Source organism: Apteryx rowi, unplaced genomic scaffold (genome assembly GCF_003343035.1).
Source record: "Apteryx rowi isolate R43461 unplaced genomic scaffold, aptRow1 scaffold_2, whole genome shotgun sequence".
NCBI classification, from domain to species: Eukaryota; Metazoa; Chordata; class Aves; order Apterygiformes; family Apterygidae; genus Apteryx; species Apteryx rowi.
The window spans coordinates 11,066,638-11,081,752 of NW_020448307.1; the positions used below are offsets into that span (position 1 = coordinate 11,066,638).

The window sequence follows — 15,115 nt, forward strand, 5'->3', positions numbered from 1 at the left end:
GCTTCGTTTCTTTTCATAGCGGTTACCTATGCTATGACAAGGTGTTAGTAGCAATCACAGCTGAACAGAGCTAACGGGGAAAAGTGCTTGGTGTTGCAGACAACAGTTTCGCCCTCTGCAGTCAAGCAGGTGTGGAAAAAATAGAAATAGGCTTCTGAAGCAGTGTTTAATATTTTAGCCTTTTAGTCAAACCACAGTCAACAACAGCTTAGCTATGTGCTATAACAGCAATAGCTTCACTGTGCTGTAAGAGACTAAGACTAACCACAGCAAAGGCAATCCTGATGAGATTAAAGGACATTCTCAGCTGTAGCTAGCATAGCTGACGCACTGATACTGAGGAAGTAAAAACAGAAGTATGTGAAGGAAACAAGTTTGTATAAATGTGGGTGCCCAAAGGGCGAACAAGAGTGTTCTTTCTCCTCTTCAGCCACCATGTCTTCTCGTTTCTCCCTGAACTGGATTCTACTGATCGTGTTTACAGGTAACTAAATGGGCATAAAAGAATAACCGGAAGCAGATGGAGGTAACTATCTCACGCATCTATGTTTCTGATGGTTACAGAGGTAGATTTTATGTTACCAAGGTAAGGGGGGGGGGGGTCGCATGGCACAATTTGCTAGAGAAACTTCGGTTTTGCATTATAAATAGAACTTAATCCCAGCAGCTCAATAGTCTTCTGATGATCTTGTCTCACTTTTTAAGGTAAAATCGTATTTGTGGGTATGATGATTTTGAAGACACTGCTTCTGAGGCTGTTTGTTTAGGCCTGTTGGCAAGTAATCTTAAGTAGAAAGTTTTTCTTTTTGGGGGGTGGGGGGGGATGATGTTCTGAGATTAGCAGAGATCTTTAAATCATTTTAGAATAGATGTAAAACAAGGTTATTTCTCTTCAACAGTCTTTGTGAAGGTGAACGCATAGGAAGTTAAGGAAAAGCTTAAATTACCAGTGGCTTCTGGTGTGTTTCAGCCAATATGAACTTTTCACTGGGACAGACAAATGATTTATCTTTTTTTATATGAGAAACAGCCATTCTCCTAGGACAATATTGTTAAAGGCAACAGCAGTGAAGACAAAAGGTTACAGAGCAGTACTAGTGTAGGCAGATAGACATTAAAAACTTGGTGATAGGATATGTTCAACAGACAGACAAGGAATATTACAGATATTGTTTCCTCTAGTTCTTTATAAAGCTTTTTCTGATTCTGATTTTTATATCAGATAAAATACAATCTATTTTCAGAGATCAGTTTCTCGTATGTTACTGTAGCAGTCACTGCATGAGACTTATTTATAACTAAGATAGCTTAGGATGGGAAAAATGGCTGAGATGAGCTGGGAAAGACAGCTTTTCTGCAAGTGACAGTTTCAGTCAAGCCACACCATGCTTGGGATCCACCAGCATGTGTTGGCTGACCTGCCTTGGGGAGCTTCCTAATTATGGTTATGACTTTTAATGGAGAAAATTTTATCACTAAAATATTTCCAATATTTCCAAAATTTGTCACTAAAATATTTCCTTCTGTAGCTGCTGTAGAGAATTCTATCCCTGAAATGTTAACACAGACAGATTGAAATATTTAGGCATTTGATCCCATGTTACTGAATTTGATAAGGACTGTGTAATACTAGGTATATGGCAAACAGTTTTCTTTGCAGTATAAGCAGACAGAGTATGTACCCCAGGAACCCCACCGTATAGTCTGGTAGAAGAAAGCAGTTACACAGTGGCTTTGACCATCTGGATCACCAGAGCATGAATGATTTTGGCTGGCAGACCTTTTTTTATTAAAATTTTCCTCAAGGAAATATTGACCAGAGTAGTTTAAATACAGCAGGAGAAACTATCTCACTATAATGAGTGTGCTACTGGTTGCTAGATGTTTTGATTTATCAGTCTGAGACTTAGCCTTCTGTGAACCTGAAAAGATTCATTACCTTTGAATAACCTCTAATGGGAACTTAGCAAGTTAGAAACTTCATAAGAACGAGGGAAGAAAATAAGATAACAAGAAAAGAAAGTATAAAATTTCTTGGGAAAACTCTGAAAAATCTCTTCAAATAGGAACCAGCCAAATCTGTCATCAGGGAGGAAATGGTTTCAGCAGTGATCATTCTGAAGAAATCTGCTGTTCAGTGACTTTTGCTTGAAAGGGAGGGATTTCCACAATGCTTTTAATGAAAGGCAATGTCTTACTCTTCCCCCATGTGTGGACTGGTTTAATCTAAATTAACAAAAAAATGAAGAGCTAACAGACYGGACACAGCTGAAGAAAAGCCACAAAGCTGATCATAGCAAGTGCCTTTTCTGTGAAGGGGTACAGGAGCAATTCAGCATCTTCTATTTTAGCGAATTTCATGCAACAAATCAGATCATAAACTGTGGTGGTTTTTAGACAGCGTTATCTCACTCTGGCTCTCCCATTTGTATTATGTTGTTCCAGAATACCTCCCTCCCTYAGAAGTGAGTTGTTTCCCTGTAAAAAGCAACTGGTAGAATGACAGATATTGTCCTCTCTACCTAGTTCCCAAATTCTCCCGGGTTCTGATTTTATTAAGGCTGCACAGAGAGGTGCTAAGAGAATCTCCCCACAAGAATCGGTGCAGATCCAAACTCTGTTCTCCCTTTGCTTTTCTGCCTACCTGCAGAGGCTGTAGAAAACATGTGTTTCTTCTATCTCTGGTTAGAGACACGTTTTCAACAAAAGCGCTGGCTGGAACATTGTCCCTCACCATGCATCAGTCCTGCTGGGCTTCACATCTGTTTGTGGAGAACCTGACCCAGGAATGCCTGGAGGTTTTCATGGGATGGGATGTAATGGGGTATGCAAGGCAAGCTCTGGAAGCTTCCTCCTGTGCACACTCTGCTCAACAGCTACACTTGTCTTTCTGTCCACAGGCCCCACAGTATCAGGATCAATCCTGAAAGGTGTGGTTGGTCAGGATATCACTGTGCCCTGCTCTTACAGTGTTAAGAGGAGAAACGACATCACAACAATGTGCTGGGGTCGTGGTGCCTGCCCTGCTTCAAAATGTTTTCAGCCCATTATCTGGACAGATGGATGGAAGGTGACAGTGCAGTCCTCCAAGAGGTACCAACTAAAAGGGGACCTGTCAAAGGGGGACGTGTCCCTCACAATAGTGAACGCAGAGGAAGCAGACAGTGGGACGTACTGCTGCCGCATAGAGATCCCAGGGTTGTTCAATGATCAGACAAGTAATCACAGGGTTGTGATTGAGAAAGGTGAGTGCAGACGTGCTCTGTTGTGGGACTACTACTGTGGGTAAATCTGTTGCTGAGTCTGGATTTCACAGCTTGTGGTGGCATGATATCTATAATCGTCCATAGTATTGATCTTTAGGACTTTGCGGATCTGCTGGTGGTGCTGTTTAAATTAAGCTGCCTTTGACACTGTTGTGATCCCAAGATAGTCACTGTAATTCAATAAGAACGTATTCCTTTGTTTCATGGCACACAAGACTGCTTAGCATTCTTAGAAGTATTACATGTAGAAATCAAGAGCAAGGGCAGCATAAGGTGCTTTACTCATCCATGAAGCGCTGTACTTGCACCCTTTTCATAGAAGACAGCACTTCATCTTTCCTTCTGGATTCCAGAGTAAAGTTCAGGGACACAGAGGTAGCTAATATAGAAAAATTTTGTATCAATTCCTCCTTTGAATTTAGTGTTTCTCTGCTGGTAGAAAGAATAATGTGTAGATCAAGTGGGTAACAGATGTGACTGTGTAATTAGTGCTAAGATATGTTTATTATAGAAACATTTTCTCTTTCTCACTGCATGTATGCATATTAAGGTTAATTATAATGTATGTTGGTTTTGTTTCATTTTTTAACATCAGCTAGGATCACTACTCCAAGTCCTCACACTTACACTTCTGAACAGACCTCAGGTAACTTTTATCCAAGTATTAATCTCAATAGCATATATAAGCTATACTGCAATGGGGATCTTAGGAAGGAAAAGAAATGCTAGATGATAGAAAAGTACTGGCTAAAATTTGTTAAACATTACCATAGTACCTGAGATCAGCACTTGGCCTATAAATTCTACCTGAAATTGTTAGATAATCCGGCAGAAGGAGCATGTACACACAGGAGATATTTTGCTCCCAGATGTTAACCTTTTGTGTTAGGTTTGAGTAGTCATTTCATTTGTGCTGCAAATGTTGCTTTCTTCATGTGGTTGTTTTTTTCATGTGTTGTTTTCTTCATGTGGTATAAAATCTCACCATGTCATCTGAAAATGCATTCCATGAACAGTGAATCAGAAATTTTTAGGGGCTTGGTGTGCTTACTATTTAATCAATTTATTTGACACTCAGTTCAACGTAACATGGAACAGTCTTATTGAACTAGAACTAGTTCTCACTAGGCTAGTTCAAAGGTGCCTTTAGCTCGGGGTTCTGTCTCTAGTAGTGGTCAGCAGCAGATGGTTAAAGAGGATCATAGGAACAGCATAGAAATTTTGTGATACATCCCCAAAGTATTTTCCTACCCTGCTATGTCCTACCCTTGTGTCTCAATGGTTCCCTGAATGCGCTGTGTGTATGCATATTTAATAGTCTCATGTAAGGCTCTTCATTGTGCTGGAAGAGACGGTGAACAACTATTCTTCATTTAATTTCTCCATTCCACTCATGAGTTTATAGTCATATACCCACTCAGGTGTATCTTTTTCAGTCTGAAAAAGCCAACTTAAATTTCCAGTACACAAAAGATAGTTCATAGTCTAATGATAACTTATTCTCAGGATTTTGATTTTGAAATAAAAATTGGGAATGCCATTTGCATTCTCCCTCAATCTCAGAGGTTTCCAATTAAGCAGCTCTGAAATGTTACAACAGCTACATTTCCTTTTTGAAAGAAGAAGTGAAAACTTTCTCAGACTGTTTCTATTCTAGCTCTTCTCTGTGAAATTACCTCTAAAATGCTGCAGGTCCTTTTTCAAACATATCACACTTTGGTCAACCTGTTTATTATGTAGCTGCTTTTTGGGAATTTGAGGTTTGCTTGCATAATGCAGTATCACTTGCTTTCTGTAACTTCACACCACTTTTTCTCTCAAGGCCCTGAGCTAACATTAATGTGTGCATCAGATGAAGTAAGTTTGCTTTAGGCATTCAGCTGCCTCTTCTTGGCTCTGAAATCAGGTGCCCATCTTGGGAACTCCATCTTTCTAGGTTCTGTGTTTAGACAGTGTCGAGAACTGAGAGTTTCCTGGAAGGAATTCAAAGCACTGAAAAGGGTAGTAGAGGCTCCCGTTCTAGGAGTTTTGGGCTGCCCTCTGAAGGCACCAACCTCTTTGATGATATACAGACCCAAAACTCCTGATTTAGATACTTTAGTTAGGTGGCCCAAGGTCAGCAGTATAAATTCCTCTCTGTCATGGCCGAATGGTTCTCTGTGCAAGTGACGTGTTGGTTTGTCTTACTTTTGCTCAGCTCCTGGGACTGCCAGTGACTCATCCCCTACTGTCACAACAACATGGCCTTCAGTTTCTGGTTCAGAAGCTCCTCAGACTGTAAGCATCTCTGTTGAGATACAACATACCTAGATTAAGCGGTCAGACATGGGAGGTTCCTGGGTCATCTCTACAGTTCACTTGTAGTGCTTTGTTTCGATTGCAGAAGAATATTTTTTCGTAGTCTGCACATTTAGTGCTTATGTGTTCATTACTAATGTGGAAAAAAAAACAATTTGCTTTGTATGCATAAATTACTTCCTTCTTATTAATTCAGAAAAACTTTTAGCAACATCTATATTGCCTTTCAGGCCTATGATCCCTCTTCAAGCACCAGTTTCATCTCAGACTGCTCAGATATAACCACAGACTTGCAGGTATGACAGGATGTGGGGAGGAGTTGAAATTTGACTGCCTGATAGCGGGGGATCGACCTGCACCCCCTGCACGGTGTGGTGAGAAGAGACAGCTCGTGTCTGCCCTGCTGAGTTGAGTCCTCCAGCACGTTTCAGGTTGCCAGGCAGTAACATCATCTGACTTTTATCAGGAAGGCAAGACAGCCAAGCTTCCCTTTAGGAAAGCCTGATGCTAAATACCTCAAGGTAGTATGTGCTGGGGCATTCATATTGCCGCATGTGCAGAATATAAGTCAGGGAGCATACTGAATTTCAACTTCTTCCTAGGCCTGAGTTCCTGCTGAGAGGTTAGATATTTAGCTCCTGGCTTCAGAAAGAAGTTTTGCATAAGTAAAGACCAAAGTGAGGAGAAGGCAGATTCAGTAATCAGGAAAAAGCCTTGAATAACTACTGAAGAAGTTGACGGTAAAAAAAAGGATACGCTAGGCAATTTTTTTTCTCATAAAAATAAATAAAATATTAATCAAATAATATTAATTCTAAATGAACGGGTTTTGTCATAACTTCAGYTTCTTTGACAATCCCAAGAAACAACACATCTAACAGCACGGTTCACACAACTATAGATAGCAATGTGGCTCTTTGAAACAAGTCCTGYATCTCAAATTAGGCTCTTGCTCTCAAGTATATTTTTACTGCCAGATTGCAAAATGCGCAAATGGCCTTTGGGTCATGGGTTTTTTTTTCCTGTTGGTGCCACTAATACCCATCTGTTTTATGTTTGACAGAATGTGTCTGTATCAGCTCACAGTGCACAGTATTCAGAAAATGGGATATACATTGGGATCGGCATGTGTGTGGTGCTTCTTGTCATCCTTATTTTGGCTCTGTTCCTCAGTAGACGTAAGTTCTTTTCAGCRGAGAGTATTCCAGGAAGGGTGGGGTAGGGACGTCTGCTCATCACAGCTGTGGAAGCTGCTGCAGGTCTTCTGCTCCGAGGCAGCGAGTTCATGTCTCTGCACGGCCTCGCTCCGCGCCCTGCGCTAGCTTGGTCAGATCTCCACCGTGGCGTCCGGGTGACCAGTCTGCACGGTGCCAATATGTTTAGTCGTTTTAGGTCTCAGACTTCACAGAAATTTGCTGAGCCAGAGGCTAGTGAGGAGATACAAGCCCTCCTCCCCAGCCCCACTCCTTTCCTCGTGGATGTTACCCATTCCCTGCTTGCCGTGTTGTCTCCGTCCTTCCCAATGATGAGGGGTGGTGCGTCAGGTTCATGTAACTATATCCAATGCTTTTTGTGCCAGATTTTCTCCTTAGAGGCTCTTGGTCATTCCAAACTACATGAATTTGACCTCATAGAAACAATGGGGATTTCCTATACGGAAAACATCTGCTTTAAAGTTCCCTTATTTAGTTTCTAGCACTTTTTTTTTTCCCCCCTTGATGAACCTGATATTTTCCTTGCTTCTGGTGCTTTAAAGAACATTGTTTTTCTTTCTTTCTTTTCATTCTGGATGATCCTTAGACTATTTACACAATATGAAGAAGCTGAATAACTTTCCAAGGTAAGTATTCTCTTCCCTGTTTCTGCTTTACCTAATAGGACAAAACCGGTCCCAGAAAGAAATTGTTGTTTTTCCTCCTAGACACATGCTGACTGTTCACTCCACCACATACTTTAATTTGATTTTCTTTTTTAATCTTAACTTAATAAGAAACATTGTAAAAAGAAATTAATGAATCCTGCTACTCGTCATTAGTTAATAAACAAAAATGACTGCCAATTCATTGCATTAGGGGGCATGAAAACTTTGTGTGGGTTGTCTCATAAATGGAGAAATGATTCATTATTAGTTGTGTTTAAATAATAAATGTTTTTGTATATTTTACGTTTTTTCCAGTGAGCTGGTTGATTTAGCTATCTGTTCTTTTGTGTTTCCATTGTCTGTTGTTTGTTTAACAGCATGTTTTTTACTCTTTTTGCAGCTCTGTCATATTTTGGAGATCAGAACGTGCAGGGAACCAAAATGCCCTGGAAGTTGAGATGCATGCAGAGGAAAACATTTATACAATACACTAAGGAATGCACTCATGCTTGCCTTTTTCATCACTGGGACATTAAATAGTTTGCAAAATGTTAGCTGCTCCCTAAACTGTTTGCTCAGCAGCTAAATGTGAGTGGACTACCAACAAATTATTCACATCATTCTAATAAAGCAAATAAAAGCTAACGTTCTAATTAAAATCTTTATCAGCTTATTCCAGAAAGAGAACTCCTACTGGCTTAAATGGAAATATTATTTCCAGAATCCACTTATTGAAACACAGAAAAAGTTGCTATTATATTTATTATCTGATTCAAATTTTCTCTTTCTTTTTGGAAAAAAAGGAAGTGCCAGAATAGCTGGTCAGTCAGAAAAGGAAAACCACACTCATTTTTTTTAATATTTATTGTTTTCACTATGTATTCAGTTTGCCAGCTACAAAACACTCCATGCCATCTGAGGGGAGGAGCAACCTCAGAGCTGCCATGGCAAAGATGACAGTATGGAAAGACTTGGTAGTATTCATATTTCAAAATACATTTCACTGAATTTTTGTTAAAGTTGGATATATCTATTCCTGGTAATGGCTCAGTTATGCAATGTACTAATCTTTGTCCACCCACAGTTAAATCTGGAGGAGCTGTTGGTGCTCAGCCCCTCATGGGATGTTCTTGGAGCCTACAGGACCAGTATTTTGGTGTGCGGAATATTCACAACTTGCTTTCAGCAAACTATGACTAAGTGTATTTTCCTCTGCAAAATACAACGGTTTCTTTCTGTGGCTTTCTCCTCAAGCCCCCACATGCCCTGACAAGTCCTTGGTGTAGAAAGTCTCATTTCCAGGCCTCTAAAACAGCTAGACAAAAAAACCCCAGCTACTCTGGAAAATTAGTTTTAAAATTCCTCTCACTGCTTACAGAGAAGTCATGGATATTGCACAAAATGTTGGCTGAAAGTTTGCCCTGCCTTTACGCCCCTTTAAATACCAAACAGCTCTAATGTCTTATGCTGTATTTATTTGGTGGGTTTTAGTTCATAAATGAGGAGCACCTGTGGCCCAGAGCCTTTCCTGCATAGCTCCTCGGTTAGCCACAACTCTCAGTTTTTGCTCTGTGCAACACTAAACGCTGGTTTTCTTGAAAACGGAGGCAGCCCCGTGAGGGTGAATCAGCCCTTCATGCACTGTTGAGCAGCAGACACAAGTCTCCCACCCAGCTTTAACTGGAAGAATAGTTTTCCTCAATTATTTTTAAGAAAACATTTTTAAACAGATGCTGGGGACTTCCTGAAAGAGCGGAGAAGTAGTCGAGGCAGGAGGGGGAGAYGGGCTCTTACCAGGTATCAGTCAGCACAGATYTCACTCTGGAGCCTGGTCYGAGCAGCCATGTGCAACACTTAAGCGACGTTACTGCTGCCAGGGAGACTGGCAGACTCTCAGCAGCCTGTCTGTCATTGAGATCATCATTTTCCAGGGAGCTGTACAAAGATCAAAGCTGTAGTGCCCACTGAGGCATAAAGGAGCAGYAGTAACATCAGTAGGTATCTGGGTTAACAGTTGAGATACTCAGGGGCCACGGTCTGGTTGTGACCCCCCCCCCAACAGTCCATCGCTGCAGGAGGGCTCGAGCTGGCTGGGGAGRGAGGACCCAGCCCCAAAGTCCCAGCGAGCCCAGCTGCGGGGATGTGTCATGCATGAGGGGGACTCTCCTGTAGGGCAAGAGAGCGAGGTGGCACCGGTGGTGCTGGCGTGTTTTGTGCGTTCCCTTGTGAAGTGCCTTGTCTTGGGGCAGCCCATGAGAGCAGGCCTAAAAGGCTGGAACCGGAAAGAAGAATTCACTTTTGAGTGAAGAGCTGAAAGTGGATGCACAAGTGTTGCATGGGGAAGCTCGGAGGTGGGCTAGGAGAGGCCGTAGAGGAAACCAACTCTGCGTATGTCTTCATGTCACGAGTTGCCTTGTGTAAAAAGGTACTGAAACTAGAACAGACCTGTTAATTTTAGATTGTAATTTTGTATTTGACTGTCAGTAACAGCTACTAAACTAAAGTGTATGACGCCACTGTAGACACTACTTCTCTGCTGCCTGACTGAGCACATGTCACTGCTGTGGGCACTGGACCATGACCAGAACTGGAGGAAGTTTGGTCTGGTCTCTGAACCAGATCTCAGAAAACATCTCCAGTAATTTCTGCCTCCTGCAGCTTTTTCCTAATCAGTCATCTCTCTACTGGGATCAGTGTTAGACAAGCGTGGGTCTTCCAAAGTTATCTGGGAGTTTCCTTTAACATATGAGATGGTTCCAACCAGTCATAAGTAGTTTGATGACTGTCCTTGAGGACTGCTAACCATGAGAACTGCTTGCCTTTAAGGATTTTTTGTTTATTAATATTACAGACTAATCCTTATAGTAGAGAGTCTTCATACAAAATGAAATTCTAGAGTATTTGATAACCAAAGTCTTTTTTAAAGTTTCCTTTCTGCTTCTGTATGCTGTGCAGTCACTGGGTAAACAGACTCTGCAAAGGTTGTGCATAGCAAGAACTTCAGCTTGGGCATATATTATAATAAATACAAATGTATGCAGACAGAATTTCCCTCTGTTTTTCCATTATTTTCATTACTTCCACTTGTGTCAGTGGATCTTGGAACAGGCATTTCAAAAAGAGCCAGAGATGTGCAGGCAGCACTTGGAGTCAGTTGTTCCATTAAGAGATTACCTAGCTGGATGCAAACTGGCTGCACAGCGAGCTTGTAAGGCTAATAAGCTGTGAACAGCAGGGGCTGACTTTTGAGAAAGCTCTCTGCCTCCCGTCTCTGCCTGCGAGAAGCTGCTAGATAGCAGTACAGAAGCAGAAAACAGGGCAGATTGATCTAGCTCTCCCCAGAGCACTTGCACTGGTTCAACTGGATTTTAGGCGGCCTTGTCCTGTGCCCTCYGCTGCATGTGTTAGCCCAGTCTTGCTAAAGAAACAAAGCCGACGTAAGGCCGTGTTCATCTTCTTCCTTCCCTAGTGATCTGGAACATGCTGGCCAATTCTGTTTCTACAGCCTRCATTAAAATCGGGAGCTGGCTAAAGACCCAAAGCAGTGCTGCTGTCCCAGGCAAGGCAGGTGGGATCCAGCTGCTCCCCGCATGGCACCAGCTTCAGGGGCAGGTCCTGGCCACGAGGCAACACACAGGACGTGCTGTGCTGGCCGCAACTCCACAGCTGCTGCTCAGTGGGAGAGTGCAGCGACAAAGGAGACACTGGTGTTATTGAGGGGGAAAAGGCATCGGGGATATTGGACTCATCAGGTTTCATTCGTTCTGCTTGCATGGAACAGTTGGTGCTTGGTGTACTTGGCACCCTGTGAACTGTACCTTGTAGAATACGGTAAATCACGTATTTTACTGATTGCTGGTCAAGTTGCCTTGTAACGTTGACAATAAGACACTGCTGTATTGCAGTGTCTGGCCTCACTGGTTCCTGTTTGTGCTGCACTGAAGCATGTGAAGGTACAGAGCAGCATGGCAGCATCACTTYGATTTAGAATAAACTTGGAAAAGCCTTTGAGCTTCACACTGCTGGCAGCTGCCACTAAGAACTGGCTACAGCAGCATCAGCTTGGCCCCACACTGGTGAAAGGAACCAGGCCCTCTGGCTGTGCTGGAGTCCCGTCTGTTGGGATCTGCTCCTTGCCACTGCACGGTAGTAGTGGTGTGATGGATGAGGATGCTAATGAGAGGTGCCCTCTACTCCAGTGGACTAACGAGTCCAGCAGGTCTGCAAGCACTGGGGTCTCTCTCTGATGCTGTGCTGGGGGAGTACTGAACAGTTAATCCCTCTTCAACCTTCCTGTGCTACTCAAGATTTTGTAGCCCTTTCATGGTATCCCTTCAGTTTTCTCCAGGCYGACTTGTCCCGGCCCACCTAGTTATCCCTCCCGTGGAAGCTGTTCCACAATTTCCACTGTTCTTTTTGCTCTTCCTGGAACCCTTTCTGGATCTAATATATGCTTTTTTTAAGTTGACAGGACTAGAACTACACACAGATTCAAAGTGAATTTGTACAGTGGAATAATGCTGTCTTCTATTTTGTTYTCTATTCCTTCACTAATAACTGCTAAAATTTGGTTTGCTTTTTTTGAATGCTACCAAGCAATGAGGTGATATTTTCATGGTACTAAGTATAATAACCCCAAGATCTCATTTCTGGGGCAGCAGTGTCTGCTCAAAACCCATTATTGCATTATTTGAATCTAGAACTGCTTCCCCCATTTGCACCGTTTTATATTTCTGTACACAGAATTTTGTCTCCTATTTTGTTGTCTAGTCCCTGTCTCAAAAACACCTTCTGCATTCTTAATGCCTGCCTGTGATGGTGTGCCTCCCCCCCCCCCCCAAGCCTGACACAACCCCACTAGGGCAATAACCATCAGTAACAGTCGTGATGGCTGCACCCGGTTCAAATTGGAACAGCTGCACACCCATGGATGGAGGCGCTAGGTGTGAAAGATATGTTCTTTATGGTCCCCTTGCAGGAGGAGKATAAAGAGAAGTTTGCTTTCACTCGGGAGGGAATACAATATACCTTTAACAGACTCCCACAGGGGTATAAACATTCACCCGCGATTGCTCATGCCACACTTGCTGAACTTTTACAGACAATCATCTCACTCCCTCAAGATGTGAAACTGTACCAATGTATAAATGATATTCTGATCGGAGGAACTTCCCCTGAGAAGGTGGGGGAAGCGGCAGCAGCAGTATGGCAAGCACTGCATAAAGCAGAAGTTGAGGTTCCACCTGAAAAATGTCAGGGCCCAAGTAGAGAAGTAAAGTTTTTAGGTACTTGGTGGATAGTGGGCTGTGCAGTGATTTCTCCAGACACCTTAAGAAAAATCGAAGAGCTGCAAATGCCCCAATCGAGGAAGGAATTATAACAATTAATGGGAACTTTAGGATATTGAAGGAAGTATGTGCCTGGATTTTCTATCATTTCCCATCCATTATATTCACTCTTACAGAAAGGCAAACCCTGGGAGCGGAAATTAGAACATAAAGAGGCGGTCAAAACTCTAATTGAGGAATTAAAAACATATCAGTCTTTGGGACCAGTACACTTYCACGACACTATTTATAGCCAAAAGGGGTTTCACTGAACACACTAACTGTAACCTGTTCCAGACTGGCCCCAATGGACCAAAAAGACCTTTATTATTTAGCTCAACCACATTTAAGGAAATCAAACAACAATATTCTGAATGGGAAAAAGGACTTTCATCTTTAGTCYGAGGAGTTAAACAAGTTGAGAAAATACACCAGGGACAACCTGTGCAAACTAGAGGATCATTTAATTTGCTAGAAGCAATCCTAAAGGGGACTGCTCCCCTGGAAGGAGTTGCACAAAAACCCACTATCAGAAAATGGTATGCCTACATAAAGGAGTTGCAGAAAATATGCAATTAATTGAAGGACCTTCTAAGGTCCTTCCATATTACAGATGCCCATAAACACAGACYCTTTAGCATTACAACAACCTTTTAAACCTTCACCAATTCTGARTGCACCGCCCCTTATGAGGGTACACCAACAGAAAACATTTGTTTCACTGATGCCTCAGCAAAAAGGATAAGCGGTAAATGGCAATATAAGGCTGTTGCATTAGATATTACCACTGGCAAACAAGTAATAGAAGAAGGTGAAGGCAGTGCACAAGTAGGAGAATTAAGAGCAGTTGTTTTGGCAGCACAAAATGGAGCCAAAATCATATGTGTAGACTCTTATGCTGTGTGGGCTGGTGCCACACGATGGCTCTGTCAATGGGAAACCTTGAATTGGGAAATAAATAGATCTCCAGTTTGGAGAAACCAAGATTAGCAACTATTGCTAGATATAGCCAGGAAAGCACCATTCAAGATGGGTGAAAGCTCATGCCAAGGATAATCAACCAGTCACAAAGTGGAACCAAAAGGTAGATGAGTTAACTAAAATTAGGAAAATCACCTTAAATCCTGAGTGGTATTGGTTGGGAGAATGGTTGCATCAAAACCTAGGCCACACAGGGAAGGAAGTGCTTTACTTTGCTGCACAGAGTAAGGGTTGGCCCACGAACAGGAAAACTTGTGAAACTATTCTTACAGAATGTCCCCAGTGTAGATTAAAATTACAAGCAGATCATCCTGCTMAAGCACCACCTCTACATATCAGCGAAGGGAAAACTTTATGGTCTATGTGGCAAATTGATTATATCAGGCCATTCAAACCCTCTGCAGGATATCAATACATCCTCACAGGAGTGGAAGTTGTCTCCAGCTTGCTTATGGCGACTAAGTGTCGGAAAGCCAACGGGCAAAATACAGTATGAGGGCTATTGTTTTGGTTCTCAAATCTACCTACTCCTGGTATTATCCAAAGTGATAATGGCTCACACTTCTCATGTAAGGAAATGCAAGACCGGRCAAAACAAGAAGGAATTCAATGGGTATTCCACACCCTATACTATCCTCAATCAAATGGAATGGTAGAAAGACCTAACGGCTTATTGAAAAGGAGTCTCAAACCACACAAGGCCTAATGGGATATGTGACTTCCCAAAGTATTCCATCAATTGAATAATCGATACGGGCCTACTGGAAGCCCTGTAAGCCGAGCATTCTTTGCAAGGGTTGGGCTTGGTCCTCCACTTTCTGGAAAAAGAGAATATTCAATAACATTACAGCCAGGACAACCTGTGATGGTCAGCTTATCATCCATTGGTACTGTGCCTATGACTTTAACTAAACTTCGTGGCCCACTTGCCCGGGAAGCTACCGATAGCAGTAGTGCAAAACAAAGAATTAGGGCATGATGTTTTTTTCCTTCTTTCTAACAGGGTAACCTGTCCGGACAATCCCATCAAGACAGGTCTATTCTACTTTTGTTTTGCAGCATCCGACAAGATGAAAGGAAGAATTGTTTCCCCCAGCATAAATACCTCTACTGTTAAAAAGGATGGGAAAAACCTATTCCCACAAATTTCTGAAATTGGACCGTATGTGATCAAATATTGCAGACCAACAACAAGTGTTATTTAATCCATTGTGGTCTCTTAAATGAGTAGAACTATTGATGCAAATTAATATCTCTACAATCAAACCAACCTGTTCACCGTTCCTAAGTATGTCCCATGCAGGATAGTTAGCATGGTTGCATGGGTGAACCCTCACCTCTCCAAAACGAACAAGGAGAGATGTGACTGGTATCATAGGAAC

General features: G+C 42.2%; 1 protein-coding gene across 2 annotated transcripts; it reads left to right on the plus strand.

The window, feature by feature from the left end:
- The first annotated feature begins 207 nt into the window (after positions 1-207).
- HAVCR2 (hepatitis A virus cellular receptor 2) lies at positions 208-8,070 on the plus strand. Of its 2 annotated transcripts, XM_026063506.1 has the most exons (8): positions 208-484; positions 2,901-3,245; positions 3,862-3,912; positions 5,464-5,543; positions 5,795-5,860; positions 6,628-6,742; positions 7,365-7,404; positions 7,826-8,070. In XM_026063506.1, the coding sequence occupies exons 1-8, from the start codon at positions 436-438 to the stop codon at positions 7,917-7,919; spliced, it is 840 nt and encodes a 279-aa protein (XP_025919291.1). In that variant the 5' UTR covers positions 208-435; the 3' UTR covers positions 7,920-8,070. The 2 variants fall into 2 exon arrangements, with proteins under 2 accessions (XP_025919291.1, XP_025919293.1); XM_026063508.1 differs by lacking the exon at positions 3,862-3,912.
- Positions 8,071-15,115: the final 7,045 nt, after the last annotated feature.